Below are 19508 nucleotides of genomic sequence, written 5' to 3'. Positions count from 1 at the left end.
TATGACACCTTAATTTTAAACCAAAAAATTGAAAATTTACGAATGATCGATAGCGGTGTTTTTTTTATTTGTTTTTACGAAATACCTGTTTTAATTTTTAGCATATTTTGTGTATATGCACTGTAATCCACCGCATTCACTAATAAGGAACTTGAGTGAGACATATTATGGCTTAAAAAACGTGTGTTCATATAGAATATATATATCAAAAAAACGCCGATTCTGTGTTTTATTATACATAGAATTAATAAATCGTCATTTAAAAACAATTAAAACCGTAAGAGACATAAACGCCCTGTGATTGGTCGGCGGGTTCTGACAGCTACCTCATGGGTCAGTCGGCCGCGTGCATTAGAATGCGGACAATTTTGTGCAAAGTTGCACTGCGTAGACACATACGGGCTTCCACTGTGGTATACAAATTATTTGTTGGGATTTGTTGATTTCATACCGACCGACGCAACTGGGATTGACCTCACTGTTAACCGAAAAAGCCGAGGTACGTATGATGTCAAGCATACTCTGTCAGATGTCGATCGTTTTGGCGGGCTTTGAAGAATGCAAACTATGAAAAAAAATTTACTTACCACGACAGAGTTATTGTAAAATGTTTTCTGAAGAACATTCTAGTTGGTATTTTTTTAATATTATTTGTCAATAATCTCCACCTCGCTTACATGCCTGCTTCATACCCTTTTCCACAACTTCTTCATCATTTTTGCTATAAAAAACTCAATTACATACTTCCTGATAATAATAAATAACATTGGCAAATTTTAACATGAATCAAAAAAATTAAACATCTAAGAATATTATTTATTTATTTACCATGGTAAAGCTGCTTTCGTTGACAACAAAAGAAATACAAACATTCCACCAAACCAAGGCAGAACAAAAGGTGAACTAAAAATTGCAATAATTAGTTAATGAAAACCAAAAGTAGATTATCATTTTGTAGACTTTCATTGCATCATTACAAATAAATGTTGATTATAAACTTTGATATAAAATACATTTGATTGCCTCATAAGCAAAAAGGCAGCTGGGAATTTGCAAAGGTCACATTCAGTAAGCTCATCTGATTTATTTTATATCAAAGGAAGAGTAGGAAATAGAATATTATAGGACAATCAATTTAAATTAATCAGAATGTTGTGTTCAAAATTTTACCAGTTATTGTACGGATTTTAATAAATGACTAGCTAATGTGAAAAATCACATTTTGAAAATGACAATTAAAATCACTTTTGTTAAAATATTAAATTTTAAGTAGGTACCCCACTTTATCGCTTGTCTGAATTTTTCACAATATATAATTTCTAATTTTGACAATGACATTTAAATTCAAAGAAAATTTAAAATAAAAAAGTGTTTTTGCTTACCGGCTGTATAGAAGAAAAGACAGCAATCTTTACTAAAATTGAATAATTTGCAGAAATAGTTCTTTTTAATAGGACAATTTTATTCCCATTTCTTTTGTGAGAATTTCAATAAAAATGTGTTTTGGAGTTACTTTGGATGATGTTGAAAAATATGAATAATTTTACTTGAACGGATCGTAATCGATTTCATTTACCTGTGAGTGAGTGAGTGAATGGCCTAGAAGTCTCATGTAAATTGGCGACGTCAGTTTTCTTTTGAATCATAACAATAGCCGGTAAAATTTTCTGCACAATACTCGGAACAAATTCATTAAAAAATATTGGCATAAAATTATTATTGTCTTGTGTGTGTGTTCGCAGGCGAGATATCGCGCATAGTTGGCGTGGAGTGGCGATCGCTTCCGGCGTCCACCAAACAGACCTGGGAAGAAAAGGCGGCCAAAGTGAACGAGGAGTCCAAGCTCGCCGAAGCCAATTTGCCTGTCGTTGCCACACCGGTTAGTACCTACCTTCGTAATCATCGTCGTTATCTTCTTCCCCTTGTCCTATTCGGGCCTCCATTCATTGGCCTATGGGATTGCATTCCCCACCTTGTCTGCAAATGTCAATAATGCAAAGTAATAATAATAATGTTTGGATGATTTGTATAGCGCTGTTTTTGTGCAAAATCACCTCAAGGGCGCTGTACAAATATATAATACATTTTTACAATGATCTATGTTATTACTAACTATATATGGAGATACAACACCATACTTACCTGGTAGGTCACTTAAGATTAACACTTAATTAACATTAACTAATTGTTTATTAGCGAAATTTAGATACAGGATTTAGGACATAATTGGAAAATTGAATATAATTGGACTTTCTCTCAGGAATATTATATATAATTTAAGGGTATGACAGCTTAAAAAGGTAAGTTTTTAGTTTTGACCTTCATTCTGTTGGACTTTTTATGGATCTTAGTTCCAGTGGAAGTTTATTCCAAGCCTTCAGTCCAGATACTCCGAAAGCGCGATCACCAAACTTAGTATTTGGCTTGCGCTTAGGTTCCGTCAGTCTGCCTACAGCTGCTGATGTTGCTGATCTAAGAGTTGACTGCCTCAGACCAGTGTTTTCCGGGACGTATAGTTCAGTAGTGGACCCATTTTTTGGATGGATTTAAACACCATCCAGCACAATTTGTGATGGATTCTTTCAGGGCACTTGAGCCACTGAAGGTTACGAAAGTGTTCTGAAATGTGCGAATATTTAGAAACTCCGGCTATGAGCCGTGCTGCTGCATTAAATACTGATTGAAGTTTGTCAATTTGAAATTTTAGAAAGTGTCGCTAATCTTTGATTTGTGACATTTTGAATGTTTTTCTTCATCATATTATTGTAATGAAATTAGGATTGAGTACTTTATAGTAGATATTATCTTAGTTTTTATTTTTTAATGTTAAAATACTAAACTCCGTGTAATCTCTAGCCCTAACCTAATTTTTTCCCACCAAAAATGATCCATCTGTCAAATTTGTGTACAGTAAAAAAATAGAACACATTCAAACACATAATGAGAAGAAATAATATTTTACTATCTTGAAAAAGTACTTGCCCTAATTTTGATGTTTTTTTTATTATTGGGTAGTTACCTATTTTCTTAATTTCATCCGAGATTCAAACCCTGAATATTCTTTATTTAGATTGCAATGTCAGCAATGACAACCACAGAAATACTTTCACCTTATTGTGAGCTCTTATCAAGCTTTCAAGAATAACCCTCTTGGCTTGTGTACTGAAATCAGGCCAGTGACTCGCACAGGTCTTGTGGCGCAACGGATAACGCGTCTGACTACGGATCAGAAGATTCCAGGTTCGAATCCTGGCAAGATCGAAATTTTTTTTTTTTGCTTGCTTATTTTTTTTTTAATAGATGTTTTAATAATTTAAATCGATTAGGGATAAAAATATGATGTATTTTGTTTTTTTTTTTTTTTTACTATTTCGATACCTGTGCCACATTTTATCGAAGTTAGCTATTATAGTTATATATTAATTACTGCTGTTGACTCCTTGCTGTAAGCTCTTTTTATTTTAATAATATTTAATTATTTTTAACTAATAAAATCCTAAAGGCACATATTTTTTTGTAATTATAGACATCATTCCAGAGCAAAAGGCACTCACAAATAAACCATTTGATTAAAAAATGAACACAATATTGTTGCAAAATGCCATGACTTTTGATGAAAAATAACACTACTTTGTCAAAAAATTATGTGAAATTTTAGGTCCTAGTAATGCCATATTTGAATTGTTTTCTGTGTTGTTTGTTAATGGCAGCCCCCGGGCTCAGCAGCGCAGGTGGACAAATCCCTTCACCCGGACTTCACGTACGAGTGCCTGTGGGACGTGTGTGACTACCAGTTCGAGGACTTCGGAGATTGCACCGAGCATTGCATAGGTGAAGGCACGGGTCAGTCTTACATCTAACACAAGCCTCCTCCCACAACCAACACGCCATCCTATCACATATAAACAAACACACAGACAGGGAATAGCAAATAGAATTCTTGTAAATAATTACACCTTCTTCACAACAAAACTAAATAAACTCTTAAAATCACTCTCATGCTAGAAACTTGATTGCCAGCCCACCTCAGTTCTGAACATGGAGAGGCACACCTATATACTACCGACATCAGTCGTACAGGTCTATAACCTCTCTAAGATATATCTACTCTAGAGCCATCTATGTTTTGTAGCTCGAACTATCACAGAATACATTGTCTAATACATCTAGCTTCTGATGTGCAGCTCTGACATTTGGTCTCCCTCAAATTTGTCCTTTTTTGCTGATTACTTTCGATAAACACGCCGGTAATAGGATAGTGCTATTTCTTCATGAGCCTTCTGGCATCCGGCTTTGGAAATACGCTTCCATTAAATGTTTCCAGTTTTGCCGATCCCACCAACAAAACAAACCAACACACTGTACAATCAACCAAATACAAGAGAAAATCTTGGCAGCCTCTGTTTCTGTTCACACCTCATTCGTTTGCCACTAGATGGTGTTAGTTATAAAACAAAAATGATTACAGCATAAGACTTTGAAATATACACATAAACATATTTTTCGTTAATCTATATTTAATTTTCTTATTTCCTAGATAAAATGTGTAATAATAGAATTTAATAAGAAATTATAAGTTTCACTTGCAGGACACATAGATTTTATCTAAATCTAATAATTTCCAATCTAACTTTTAAAATGGAGATTAGTGTCAGGCTTTTTGAATATTTGGAAAACTGACATTTAAAATTATGCATCTTGCATCTTTTATTCTACTAAAACTAGTAGATATCTTAGACCACATTTGAATTAGATTGCTTAGTCCAATATTTTTATACCACTCCCTTGTGATTTTTCGTCGCAAATTTCAGCTTCTCTTTGTAATTAGAAATGTTTTTATTTAAGCGTAGAAAGCCTTGTAGTATTTGCAACGCCGGATCTTCTCTTTCCTAAATATCTTTCTCTACACCCTCCCACCATTTCCCTAATAATCCTTGACTAATAAAATTGCATGAACTGGGAAAAAATAAAGATGGATGCATTTTTTTAACAATGTTCCAATTTTATTTTTAGGACGAGTTATTTCAGAGAATTTGAATAAGTAATCAAATTTCAAAGTTATTTTCAAGTTTTGTGAAGGTTCTATTCAAGTTCTGTTATCATTTCAGTTTTGTAAAACAACTGGCCAATAATGATATAATAACAGAACTTGAAAATCATCTTTGAAATTTGATGAATTGTTCAAATTCTCTGAAACAACCGGTCCTTAAACTTTGTTAAAAAATATTTGTTTCCCGCTAATAAAATGCTTATATTGTGTAGAATATAACTATTTTGACAATTGGAATATCATAGAAGAGTTTAACCTTCATTTTGTACTTGTAACGAACCCTTTTTATACTCACACCTGTGTTATATTGGCGTTATGCATAGTTTTGGGCAAACTGTGTTCAAATCTCTTAATCAGTTTTAGAACTTTACAAAAACAAAATTAAAGTAATATTTATACAGGGTGTATCGGCACTAACCCGACAAACTTTAACCAGCTATTCCTTAGCACATTTGGAGTAAAAAATGTTATGTGCACTTTGCTGTCCGGTAACGTTTTTTTTTAATAAAAAATTAATTAAACATATTTTCACCACATGTCACCACTGTTTTATCCTTTGTCAAAATTTGAAAGCAACATCGCAACTCTCGCGTGTTGCTGCGAACGAAGCCCGTATTACATAATCCAGTACCAGAAAAGAAATATTTTATTTAACAATAATGATTATTCACATTTTTCGTATGCGAATCACTGATTGTCTTCTTGTATTGTACACATCAGTTTTATTTTTGTATCTAAATTGTTTCACCTCTGGAATGCTTTGGTTTCACCTCTTACGCGTTTCACGTATTAAATAGTCTAATTTTGAAACTAAGAAACTAATTAGTAGATTTCCTGAATTTATAATCGAAGTCCAATAATTCTGAGCACTTTTAAAAACAATTTTCCTCACTTAGGTACTTATCAATAATAATAATTGGATTATTTGAACAGCGCCGTTGTTTTTTAAATCACCGTAAGTGCTCTGTCAAAATGTTACTTGCTAGGCTATCCTACAACGTATATTTTTTAATAAATTTAGTTATTTACAACTTCGCGGAATGTGATTTATGAATATTATTGCTTATGTTAAAAGCCTTCCAGAATTACCGGAATATAACGAGCAGCTTGACACACTTAAGTTTATTTCCACTAATTTGAAGGTACAAAGAATGTATAGTTTTAAAAACAATCCCGATGAATCAAAAAACGGTTCATATAAAACTGCTGCGCAACACACTGAGACAAAGGAAAGCACTCACACAAACGTCATGACTGCATTGGATTGACCACCTGCAAATGAATGCTGCCAGATTGCTAATTTATTTAAACAATAATTATTAAATTTTATTTAAAATATCGCAATTTTTTTAAAAAATCGACAATAAATTACAACTATAATTTAAAAAAAATATTCTTAACCCCACGCTTTTTCGTAATTGATTAATTAATTCAGAATTTAAACGTTGCTTGAAATGACTAGCCGTATTTGGTGACCAGATCTGAATATCCAGGTTCAGAATTTAAACGTTGCTTGAAATGACTAGCCGTATTTGGTGACCAGATCTGAATATCCAGGTTTAGAATTTAAACGTTGCTTGAAATGACTAGCCGTATTTGGTGACCAGATCTGAATATCCAGGTTCAGAATTTAAACGTTGCTTGAAATGACTAGCCGTATTTGGTGACCAGATCTGAATATCCAGGTTTAGAATTTAAACGTTGCTTGAAATGACTAGCCGTATTTGGTGACCAGATCTGAATATCCAGGTTCAGAATTTAAACGTTGCTTGAAATGACTAGCCGTATTTGGTGACCAGATCTGAATATCCAGGTTTAGAATTTAAACGTTACTTGAAATGACTAGCCGTATTTGGTGACCAGATCTGAATATCCAGGTTCAGAATTTAAACGTTGCTTGAAATGACTAGCCGTATTTGGTGACCAGATCTGAATATCCAGGTTTAGAATTTAAACGTTGCTTGAAATGACTAGCCGTATTTGGTGACCAGATCTGAATATCCAGGTACTTCCTCACCTTCCACTCCTTCCCTTAGCCATAAAACTTACCCCAATTCAACATAAAAATTGTTTAAATTATCGGATGTAATGAAATGCATAATAATTAGACCCCAAAATACTTAATTATTCAGGGAAATAAACCCCTGAGTCATCAGTTGGAAATACCAACGACATTAAGTGAAATTAACAATGCAATAATCCTATTATTGCATTGTTTAAAATTTCACTTAATTATTAGCATTAGCAAATAATATTGGGATTAGCAAATAATAATTTACGACAATTTACTCGGAAATCAATAAAGCCAGAATAATAAAAAAAGAAAGTTATCACTTACGTCGTCTGTAAGTGGCTTTACCAAAGTTTGATAATGCCGTCAGAAGGTGAAACAGCTGTCACGCGTAATAATAATTACAACTAGCAGAACTTGTTTATAAACACACTGTTTTTATAAATTTTTTAATAAGACTGTTAAAATAAAAAAAATCTCTAAATTGAAATGGAGTTCTACAAACTAAACTTAAAATCAAATAAATTTATTGCGAAGGTTCAAAGTACTGTACTGTAATATTATATTAAATAATTTTTACGTGTTTAATTATTGTTTAAAGTCAGATTAAAGCGATTAAAAAACCCACCTGGCAATTCTTATTCGAGTTTCGTTGTTTTTACGTATTGGCGCGCTTACAAGCATCAGTCGTCTCATTTTTAACCATTAATATTTAGTGTGTAGGAAAGAGAGAAGACGCTTTTCGACACACTTGTCGAAAAACTTGTTGAATGCCGACGGGCATACTCTTCTACAGATTTTATTAAATATTGATATGTAGGTAATATTGATGTGTAAATGAATGACATTGTGAGAATTTTACCAATAAATAATAAATGAAAATGCGGACATGTAGTTTATGTTAATTTTTTTATTGGAGCATTTGTTCGAAGTGACTACCATTATTTTCGATGCAAGCGTGTAGTCTTGTTATATTTTGATTATTTAAGTTTGCAGGATTTGCTTTAATTTCTGCAGCGGCTTCCATCACTCGTTCGAGCAGTTGCTCTCTTGAGGCTATTGGCTTAGCATACACTTTTTCCTTGAGAGCCCCCCACAGGTAGTAATCCAGGGGGGTCAGGTCGGGTGATCTTGGTGGCCAAGCAATGGCCGGACTTCCACGGCCTATCCAACGACCAGGAAACTCGACATCCAAGTAGTTCCGCACGGCAATCGAATAGTGTGGTGGGGCTCCATCGTGCTGGAACCACATTCTCCGTAGTAATTCGAGGTTCACATCTTCCAGAATCTCGCCCAGTTGCACTTGTAAGAACTCCAAATACATCGGTCCATTTAGTCTGGGAGGCAACTCGATTGGACCGAGTATTTGATTTCCCAGGATTCCTGCCCACATGTTGATGGAAAATCTGTCCTGGCTCGACGACTCCCGAACAAGCTTGGGGTTTTGTTCAGCCCAATGGTGCAAGTTGTGCACATTTAGCACTCCTGTTTTAGTGAACTGTGCTTCGTCGGTAAACAATATGTTTTTCATGAAGTCTGCATCTCTTATGACATTATGCAGCATTCTTCTGCAGTACACGACTCTGGAAAAGTGGTCATTCTCCATGAGGCCTTGGCAGCGCCTATAGTGAAAAGGTTTGAGCCCGTGCTTCTTCAGAACTCTCCATACCGCCATGTGTTCCCTGTGTCCTATCATCAGAGCGACCCGACGCACGGACAGCGTGGGGTCTTCGGTAATTAAGTTCAGGATTCTCTCCTCAACTGCCACAGGAACGATGTTGTGTCCTCCGCCGGCGCCTTCAATCCGTCCGATGCCACAGTCACGCAATTGTTGATACATCTGAAACAAAACAACAAATAACAACTGCTTTTATTATTCAGCTCAGTAATAATGTCAAATAAACAATCGCGGGCTTTTTCACTCATTTTATTTTTAAAGAACACTTATTTTAGGCACATATCAGAAAACTTACGTTTTCTCTTCATTTATTTCATTTTTTTATAGTAAAATGTATAACAAAGTGTTTTAAATTATAATTTTCTTAACTAGGTACGGTTGATATCTTGGATTCACAGGGGTGAAATTGAATTCAAGTAATTTAAATAATCCCATGGTGAGAAAGGGAGTGAATTCAATTGCAGTGAATGATGCATTTATTAGAGATTAAAATTAATTAACTTTTTAAAACGCCGTTTAGTGACCACTGAACACAAATCACCTAAAGTACAATTTACATTTTTAAAGTTGGTGGCCCCTTGTTATGTTTTTAATGTTCCCAGTTTAAATTTCAAAAGCGCTTTTTGGCATTATCAATGAATGTAAATAGTTTCAATAAACAATTGATAGGGTACAAACCTGGACAAAGGTAGCATGGTGTGGGACGCGTCTTCCAGGAAACCTCATGCGATACTCCCTTACGGCTGCTCGTGAATTTCCATTGCAAAATCCATAAACAAAAACAATATCTGCTTGCTCGGCAGGTGGATAATTGAGGGGCATATTTCAACAGTAAAAACTTAGATAACAAAACAAAAACGAAACTAGAAACTTGATGACATGCGAACTCCCAAAACAGCACTGACCACTGATACGAGACGGGGTGGCGGGAACCACACGGGACTTGAGACAGAATATGTGTGAAAGAGATGACAGTAGCGCGGCGTTGCCAATTATTTTACCCCTATACTGTGGGCAGTAGCGGAGTGTGGAAATTTTATTTATTTTTTGTTTTTAAAAGAAAAAAAATGTTACCGGACAGCAAAGTGTACATAACATTTTTTACTCCAAATGTGCTAAGGAATAGCTGGTTAAAGTTTGTCGGGTTAGTGCCGATACACCCTGTATATTAAAGTAATACAAAAATAGTCATAAAATTGGCCTAAAGTCATTTTTCTCATTGAAAGTGATCTGAAGCATCATTTTTGCCCAGTGAATGTGACTGAAGAATCATTTTTCCCAGTGAAAGTGATCTGAAGCATCATTTTGCCCAGTGAACGTGACTGAAGCATCATTTTGCCCAGTGAACGTAACCTGAAGCGTCATTTTGCCCAGTGAATGTGACTGAAGCATCATTTTGCCCAGTGAACGTAACCTGAAGCGTCATTTTGCCCAGTGAACGCAACCTGAAGCGTCATTTTGCCCAGTGAATGTGACTGAAGAATCATTTTGCCCAGTGAACGTAACCTGAAGCGTCATTTTGCCCAGTTAAAGTGACCTGAAGCATCATTTTCCCCAGTGAACGTGACCTGAAGCGTCATTATCTTCAGTGAACTTTACCTGAAACATCATTTTGCCAGATGAAACTGACCTGAAGTATCATTTTGCGGTGAAAGTGTCCTTAAGTATAATTTGCTTTATGCTGGAATCACACAAAGACAGAATCGCAGGAGAATGAGTGGCTATAGCCCTACTGTCTTTTAAAAATGTGTTACACACGCAGACAACGCAGCACTTCAAGGTGGTGGAGGTAAGACACTATCCTGCAGAGATAGCTTGCCTGTCTACCTCTGGGACAGTGTCTCGGTTCATTGTCCTGTTTACTAAACTGCTGTTCAGACTAGGACAGTGGGTCCAGAGCTGAGACAAACAGTATTGTGCTGTCCTCGTGTGATCCCGGCATTATTTCCAATGATTACAGTAAATCCTCCGATAGGCCCGCCCGCTATCTTCCTTTCCTAAATTGAGTTTTGTGTCAGGGCACATCCAGCAGTACTACAGCGGTGGGGGCCCCTTCCAGTGCCTGTGGCGGGGCTGCTCGCGCCTCAAGCGGCAGGCCACGGCCGGGGCCCCCTTCCCCAACCAGGCGCGCCTCACCCGCCATACCCGCGACCTGCACATCAATAAGGGGAACGGCAGGAATGTGCCCCAAAGCGAGAGAAACAAGTAAGTATTGTTGCGTGCAGTGGCAGCTGTCCCATAGGGTCATTTCGGCACTGACCCCCCAAAAATATAAGATGTCATTTATTCATTAAACATCTGTAAAAATAAAATTTATGCGATTACCGCATAAGACACTCAGTAGTTCATTTGTAGGTCCAAATTCACTAAGGTTGAATACTCTGCCGTCATCATCAGCAAGAAATTTGTCATCACATCATCAAATACAATACACTACATCAAAACTAATATTTTGATGTACTTCCAATAAGAGGTGTTATTTTGAATAGCCCGCTATTTCAGTAGATGTTACTTTTGAAGCTGTAATTTTTTTGACATTTGACAAGTAGAAACTACGCCATTAATAAAAATGGAACGATACACGCTTCAACAACGCATTGAAATTATTAAAATTTACATTGAGGAATCAAATGCAAATCATCTTGAGTGATGAGGCCCATTTCCAACTCGGTGGCTTCGTCAACAAGCAAAATTGTCGCATCTGGGGCTCGGAAAACCCAAGAGTTATTGTTGAAAAGCCTCTCTGGTTTGGTGCGGTTTATGGTCCGGCGGAGTCATTGGACCTTACTTTTTCGAAAATGAGGCTGGAGCAACAGTTACAGTGAATGGATTGCGCTATCGAGAGATGATTAATGATTTTTTCATGGCCGAATTTGGTTGGTATTGATCTGGACAACGTTTACTTTCAACAAGACGGCACACAAGCAACGAAACCATTGATCTTTTATGATTGAATATCAAAATAACACCTCTTATTGGAAAACCCTGTAATAACTAGATGAAAGGTCTCGTATATCAGAATGCGACTTTTGCAAATTCCTAGCTGCCTTTTTGCTTATTACGGCAGTATTTATGTTTGTCCCTTATGCACTCGGGATACAGCTACCTAAATTTAGGTAGATGATTTCCATAAATTAAAATTAATTATAAATTTTGAGATTTTTTTTTTAAACCTTAAAATATGGGATAAGCGGTGAAATCTAGGGGGATATGTTTCAGTATTAATATTTGGAGTTATGATATTAATTTTATCGAATGACCGAATCGAATACCGAACACCTGGAAATTTCCATCGCTCGAGTGGTTATTTAGGTTCTTTCGACTCCTATCATTCTGTGTTAGGGTCTCAACATGTGGCGTTTTGAAGTTATGTTTCATCCAACCAATGTGTCGTGTGTATTAATTTATTAATGGGTTGTATGTTTTTGTATTTGTAGAAACTTTGTGCCTTCAAGAAACAAAGCTAAACCTTCAGTGGTACAGCACAGACCTACTCCACAGACTGCTACAGGACAAACTGGTAAGTCAACTTCAATTTACTGCTTACAATGTTAATCTTTTGTTTTAAATAATTTTTACACATTGACAGGGATCTGAAAATTTTGCATTCGCGATAATGCAAATTTATATGCGAAATTTGCCAAATGTTTATTTAGCCATTTTCACGAGAATAACATAAAAAATTAAATTTTCAGCCAAATAACGGAATTTTGAAATAAAAAGTAATATTGAACATTCTAATATGGTTCCGACAAGCTTGAATAGCCATAAAAAAGAATGCAGCTAACTTAATGTTGAAAATGCCGCATCATTCATTTTTCCATTTTGAAAAAATATATACATATACATACAATGACGCAATACTATTTTTATTTGCAAAATATCACTTTTGCTAAAAAAACAGCTTTTCCCAAAAAGTTATTGTGATGATTTATTTTTCAGTGTCGCTATCTCAGCTGTCACCCGTAGGGGTGCGTTCCGCCAGCCCCATGGCGGGGACCCCCCTGCGCGGTGCCGCCCCGGAGCCCCTCTTTGTATCCGTGCCCCCGCGGCCACATCGCGTCCAGCACTCGGAAGCTTACATCAGGTATTATATAGGCCATTGCTTTCAACCCTTATTTACCCAAGATTTCAAAACTCTTATTCATGTTTGAACATGCATTATGGGGTCTTATTTAACGTAGCGAGCTGATAATAGTTTCAGACAGAAAAGGCTGTGCAAATTTCATGACAAGCTCTCCATTTTAAAGAGTGGATGTGGACATCCATCTATCCTCAGTCATTTAACCTTGGCCTTTTCAAGAAGCTCCTTCCTTAACCCCTTTCACAAAGTAATCTATCAGAGGGTGGATATATAGCTCCCCTTATTCAGAACACAGCACAGACAAGAGATGTCATGTTAAAAATAAAATATCGAACACAAGTTTTGTAGGATATTGTGATATTTGAGATTACCAGTTTCGGTCGCAGTGTATAGATGGCATTGGTGACAAAGTATCTAAGTAGTTGGTAAGGTAGATCTAGATAGCATACGAGTTTTGCTTCAAGGACAGAGATTTTAACATTACAAGAAACCGGACATTTAGCAGTTATCGCAACAAACTAATGATTATTTTTCTTTCTCAGGTACATCGAAGGTCTCCACTCGGAGCAGAAATACATCTCCCCGTGGGAGAAGAGCTTCTCCCAACCGCCGGCGGCCATCGCCGACCCTCCTGCCGGCTCGGCGAAGCTGCTGACGGGCTGGTTCAGCGAGGAGCTGACGGGGAGTCTGACCGCCGCTGGACCCCCGACCCAGCCAGATACGTCCGGCGACCCCAAGGTGCTGAAGGCGCTCTGGAACCTAAGGGACCTAATGCTCAAGGATGCCTTCGCTATCGGGAAGATTTGGACGGTACAGAATGTTTAAAAAAGTGATTATGAGATTTTCATATGAAAAATATCTCAGACAGAGAGATAACTCGTTCCCTGTACAGTGTTCTTAGGAGAAAAGTAACTAACGGATTTTAGATATAGAGTGAGAACTCAATTCTTTCCAAGTCTCTTAAAGGAGATGTGCGATCGATTCTGACGAGAGAAATAACTTCATAAATAGATTCTTACAAGAAACACAACCTACTGTAAAAATTCAATCAAGAAAAGTGACCTACTGCAAAGACTATAACAAGAAAAGTGACCTACTGCAAAGACTATAACAAGAAAAGTGACCTACTGCAAAGACTATAACAAGAAAAGTGACCTACTGCAAAGACTATAACAAGAAAAGTGACCTACTGCAAAGACTAGAACAAGAAAAATGACCTACTGCAAAGATTTTTGAAGAAAAGACGACCTCCGTTGTCGAGGAGTAAGCTCTCGACTAATAATCAGGAATCGCGGGTTCAAATCCCAGCGTCTGCAAGCCAATTTTATTTAATTGACTTTTATTGTTTCACAATGAATTAATTCAAAATTATATTTAGTTGGCAAGTTCCAGCAGAATATGAAATGTCTTTATATGTTGAATATTATAATGGCATTTCAAAAAAATTATTGAACACACTATCTCAGTTCTTTATTTTGACGTAAGTCAAATGTATTTTATAAGTTAAATTTACTATAGGTTTTCTACAGATATGCAAGTCTTTTAGAATGTTTGTTTTACATAATTATAATTTTTATAAATGTATAAAGAATTATCTGATTATGTTAAAATAATGTCAATAAAAAGTATTACATCAAAATCAAATGCAATCATTGTTTTTACTGAAAGTTTTAAATTAATTATTTATTTTAGAAATTAGTAAAAATTTACAAACTTGGTTTTAACAAAAAAGCTGGATACAATTACAAGATTATAAACTGACAATACAGGTGGGTTATTGATGAAAGAGTAAGCGCAGGAATACCTCATGGCTTCAAAACTTGTGGCTTGTGCGAGTGCAGTTCCGCTGTGTTGTTATGGTTATAGGGTGAAGGTTTAGACAAATCAAACAATAAAATGAATATCCAAAAACAATACTTTTATTTATAACTCATTTGAAGTTTTTGAATTTTTAGGTAAGTATTTATTATAACATGGACAAAAAATGTACATCAATGCTAATGATAATATTTATAATATTATGTAATTATAAATGAACATCACAAAATATTTTATTTATTTTTCTAACGAACAAGGTCAAATGGCTCTGGAATTATTCTTTCAGCTGTTCTTTACTTCAGTAGTTAATTAGATTTGCAAAATATTCCCCTCACCGAGTCGAAAATATGACTATATCCAAGAATAGCATCTAAAATCTAGGGAGTTTTTCCATTTTTGGGCATTTCTAGGGAATTTTTGTGGCTTTTCTGTCCATATAGATTTTAATGGAAACCAATGTCGCAACTAACTTGATACTTTTTGGTTCTAGCCCATGTAGCATGCGCTGTCTCTCTTGAACCTGCCTGACATTGTATATTGCCATCCCATTTGAATTTCATAATGATAGTGAAACACAGTTCTGCATGGGAAATTTAAGCAAAAAGTGGGCAGACTTTTGGATACAAACACGCCCATTTGGCATTTCTTGTGTTATTTATTATATATGGGATACTTTTTGCGTTCTTCGTATCTAGGATTGCTATTTATACAACAATGGGATTGGTGTTAGAAATATTCACAACCACATACAGTACATGAATCAATTATTTTCACTATTGATAGGATGCGCCATTGATAAAAATTTTTGGGGATTTCGAATACAGTGAAACTCTATTTATAAAGTATTCGAAGGGACCGTATAAAAAAACTTCTTGAGTGGAATCCAAATTAGGCAATATGTTTGTATATATATATTTGCATATTTTTTGTATTATTGTACACATAGTTATTAGTATTATGTATTTTTAAATTTTATAAGTTAAGTGAATTAAAAATACAACAACATCAATACTTTCGCATTTGTCGATCATGACAAACACAAAAATCTCGATCTGCCGATAAAAAAAGATTTAACATTTTATGACTGTTGAAAAAAGGTATTTCAGGTACCTATTTTGTGACACTAGTTTCGGTTAATGGTGGTTTTACTGCCGAACTTCTAAAACCTCTTAAAATGGGATTTTTGCATTTTTTGTATGGAATTTCAAGGGACCGCAAAACAAAACTTGTGAAAACTTCTTAACCTCTCAGACAAAGACTTTTATTTACTATGTGTTCCTTTGCGAACTGTCAAAACGTGATAATTTTTGTGTTATTTACGAGTTTTGCTAAAAGCTTCATAACTCACGTTTTGGGAAACGTAGCCTCATTCTAAAAAATGTTTTGGAAAGATTATTAAATCTACTATCGCATTGTGTTGTTATACGTAAATATTTGCGTTTCTAAATATACATTTTATGAAAACGTCAAAAATATGTAAAAATCGCTTACCATTATTTCAAAGCCGTGAAAAATGTACTTTTTTCTGAGTATCATAAAGAAATAACACTTTATATATTGAAGAAATATAATTAAAAACTATTAGTCACCTCAAAATATTAACCGTCCAAACTAAAATATTTTTAATAAATTATTTAGAAACGCAATAAATTATGAACGAACAAGATGACAGATCCAATCGGCTTAGATAATGCACCTCTACGTTCCATAGATATTCTTGAATACAGACGCGTAGCGTTATTCATTATCGATACTCGGTTTTTTAAATCATGGCAATCCGTATACTAGTGATGGAAATAAATCGATTTTTGTAAAATCTCACGCGTTTACGTGAAAAGACGTTCTAATGTCTTGAACGCTATTATCATATTTACGTCTTTTGACGGTCTAATGTTCTGAGTGGTTAAGAGAATTTCTTTCCACTGTATGTTAGAAATTCTCCCTATATTTTATCAAAAACTCCCTTTCTGTCCTGGAACTCTCTGTTTATCCATAAACATGGCAACACCACCGAGAAGCCAAGCTTATAACATTGAAGTTTTTACTATGAAAGGATTCTCAAATATTATATCCTTTCTCTGTACCCCGTAGTGTAACTAAGTTTGTTTAAAAAATAAATTGTAACTAAGCCCAACGTCCTAAAGATCGGTAAGGAATCGACATAAACCGAATGCTGCAAAACTCTGTGCAGAAAAGTTCCACAACAGGCTGCGCAGCTAATCATTACCTTACTTTTCTGTGTACCGACCCATCGGATGAAAGCCTAACTTTAAGAACAATTTGTACTATTAAAACTAACAGCTTAAACCCAACCAAAGACAAAACTAAGGAAGGCATTATTTTTCCAATGATTATTGGAGTAGGTACTTTCTTGTAACATTTTGCTTCAAATTTGAAAGAGAAATTAAACAAAAGCAGAGAAGTTTGACAGCTGAAGGTGAGAAAATGTGTAGAAAAATAGTGTTGATATAGCAGTCCCAGAGAGAGGTCATCGAAGATCGTCCTTTTCCTTCTCGCACGTCTTGTATGGAAACGAAGTGTAATTGGAGGAAAACAACCAAGAAAGGTAAAACAAAACATAGCATTATTGTTTTAATTACAACAAATCTGTGTATTTTACAATGTTTTTGTGTGAAAAAAATACATGATAGGTATCTGCTTTTTTCGAGATTCTTATCAGAATTGAAAACATGTTCCCACATCAATATAACACTTAATAAGAGTTAAAAATTTGTGGCAAGGAGAGCTCAAGCATTTAAATATTAAATTCACAGTTATAAGTCTCTTCCTGTTGGCTTTTATCCATCATTTTACATAATTCATGTTCATAAGATATACATAATAACATATGCGCGTCGCTAATAGCAGATATTTAAAAAAAGGTAATTTTTGGATAGGGCCTGACACGCTTATTACGAATATTTTTTAGAAAAAAACTTTATATTCGCCTTAATTACTATAAAAGAAAACTTTTTGCATTTCGGGCGGCGGAAAATTATGAATTTAAATTTTCAATTGCGTTAACCAAAATTCACTTCGCGAATCGATGCGGCGGCAATCAGCTGCCATTAGGTACGTCACTGTTATGTTGGTATCCCTGATACATTGATTTGTATCACAAACCATGTTACACAAACCTAGCGTAGCCGGTAAACTAGTTGAAAACTGGGATGTTTTTCTTGCCTTGACGCGAGCAGGCGTTATTAAGGGGCACTTTCCTTTGTATCACAAACCATATTACACAAACCTCGGCATCCCACGAAGATAGCAACGGTCGTATTTAGCTCTTGTTAATGCATCAGTGATACCAACATAACAGTGCGTTCTTAATGGCGTCGCGTTGTCGCCACATCGATTCGCGAAGTGAATTTTGGTTTTATGCAATTGAAAATCAAAATGCATAATTTTCCGCCGCCCGAAATGCAAAAAGTGTTCTTTTATAGTAATTAAGGCGAATATAAAGTTTTTTTCTAAAAATTATTCGTAATAAGCGTGTCAGGCCCTATCCAAAATTTACCTAAAAAAATACCACACACGACCATAGATATGATTATTTTTATTTATTTGGTCTTTTCACACAAAAATTACTAATTATTTTGATAGTGCCGGGAATGTTACTGTAGATATCGAGATTGACCAGATTTTACTCCACGATCGAATGTTGGCAACCATTGTTTGAAGACCTATTGACTCCATTTTGTATGAGATTCTAGTCATGCAAAACTGATGTTTTCAAATGGAACTCTAAAAATTAACCAGATATGTGGCAAACACCCGCTTTAATGACATAATTGGTTCCCAAACACCCTATATTTGTATAGGATCAATTATTATTGGAGTTAAACTTTCTTACAAAAAATTGTTTTTAACCCTTCTGCACCGGAGGAGGATTTTCAAACTTTTACACTTAATGAGAACTTTGTGCGATATCTAATTTGTTTTTTACATCACTCTCTAATTTAGTTAATCCTAGAAAAACTATTCGATAATCAATCTGCACTTAAACAAAAAAATCCTGTTTACTGTTTTTTAAGATATTTAAAAATGTCTATCGAATTCTGACGAAATTACTCTCCCCTGCCCCCCCGATTATCATTACTTTAAAAAAAAATTCTCTCCGCATACAAGCTGCGAGTGAGGTTGTAAAAGGTGCATTTTACTAGAAAGGGCTACAATAATATTATTTCAGTTACGCTCTAAATGATTGACTGCTGGGCAAAATGGACGATGTCCGGTTAAAATGTTAAGTAGTAACTAATATCCGAGTAATACTGGGAAGGGTAAAAGTAATTTTAAAAGATTGCGATATATGGGGGACCCTAGTAACCCCCCTTGGGGTGATACATCATTTTTACCTTCAGGTACATAAAGGTTAAAACAGTTTCTGACATCAAAATAATAAAGAGATAATTCCAAATGTGGAACCCTTGTGTTAAATGTTCTGTATCCCAAACTTCACAACATTCATATGAAAAGGTTCAACCAGCCTGCTACGCATCAGAATTGCATAACTTAAGAGTACAGAGTTACAAAGTTGGCATCTGCTATAACTACACAGTACAATCACTAATCCTACAACATTAATAATATATCTTCATAATAATTGTGTCACATTTTAATTTTCACAAATACAGTACTCTCTCACTAATCCGTCATCCCATAAACTGAACCCACAATGGAGTGCCGTCTATTGGCGACTCGTCCGCCAACAGCGGACGTGATAACTGACACGGTCTCCATCACAAGCGACCCCTAACCGAACCATTCAGTTCCCGACTGCTGAGGTTACCACACCGCGCGAGGCGATTCCGTGTTCGCTCACCACCTTCTAGTTTAAATATCAATATTAAATTATGTGTTTTAATAG

The 19508-nt window shown here is 35.4% G+C and overlaps 1 protein-coding gene and 1 non-coding gene across 6 annotated transcripts in view; both read left to right on the top strand.

Moving 5' to 3' along the window:
- polybromo (protein) overlaps nt 1–14564 on the top strand; it is a 72045-nt gene extending 57481 nt beyond the window's left edge. For 4 of the 5 annotated variants that reach the window (XM_089646958.1, XM_089646955.1, XM_089646953.1 and 1 more), the window contains 6 exons: nt 1743–1879; nt 3711–3843; nt 10758–10944; nt 12177–12259; nt 12682–12826; nt 13366–14564. In XM_089646958.1, coding sequence (XP_089503084.1) covers nt 1743–1879; nt 3711–3843; nt 10758–10944; nt 12177–12259; nt 12682–12826; nt 13366–13648 — 968 coding nt within the window. In that variant the 3' untranslated portion in view covers nt 13649–14564. The remainder of the gene's footprint in view (nt 1–1742; nt 1880–3710; nt 3844–10757; nt 10945–12176; nt 12260–12681; nt 12827–13365) is intronic. The other variant, XM_089646956.1, reaches the window with a different exon arrangement.
- On the top strand, nt 3189–3261 carry TRNAR-ACG (transfer RNA arginine (anticodon ACG)). Its single transcript has one exon. It is a non-coding gene; the product is annotated as a tRNA-Arg (tRNA).
- Nucleotides 14565–19508: the final 4944 nt, after the last annotated feature.

This window comes from Hesperophylax consimilis, chromosome 25 (assembly GCF_061612785.1).
Source record: "Hesperophylax consimilis isolate HC1 chromosome 25, BYU_Hcon_1.0, whole genome shotgun sequence".
NCBI classification, from domain to species: domain Eukaryota; kingdom Metazoa; phylum Arthropoda; class Insecta; order Trichoptera; family Limnephilidae; genus Hesperophylax; species Hesperophylax consimilis.
The sequence above is the reverse complement of the archived record's forward strand: the minus strand, read 5'-3'. Positions and strand labels throughout refer to the sequence as shown.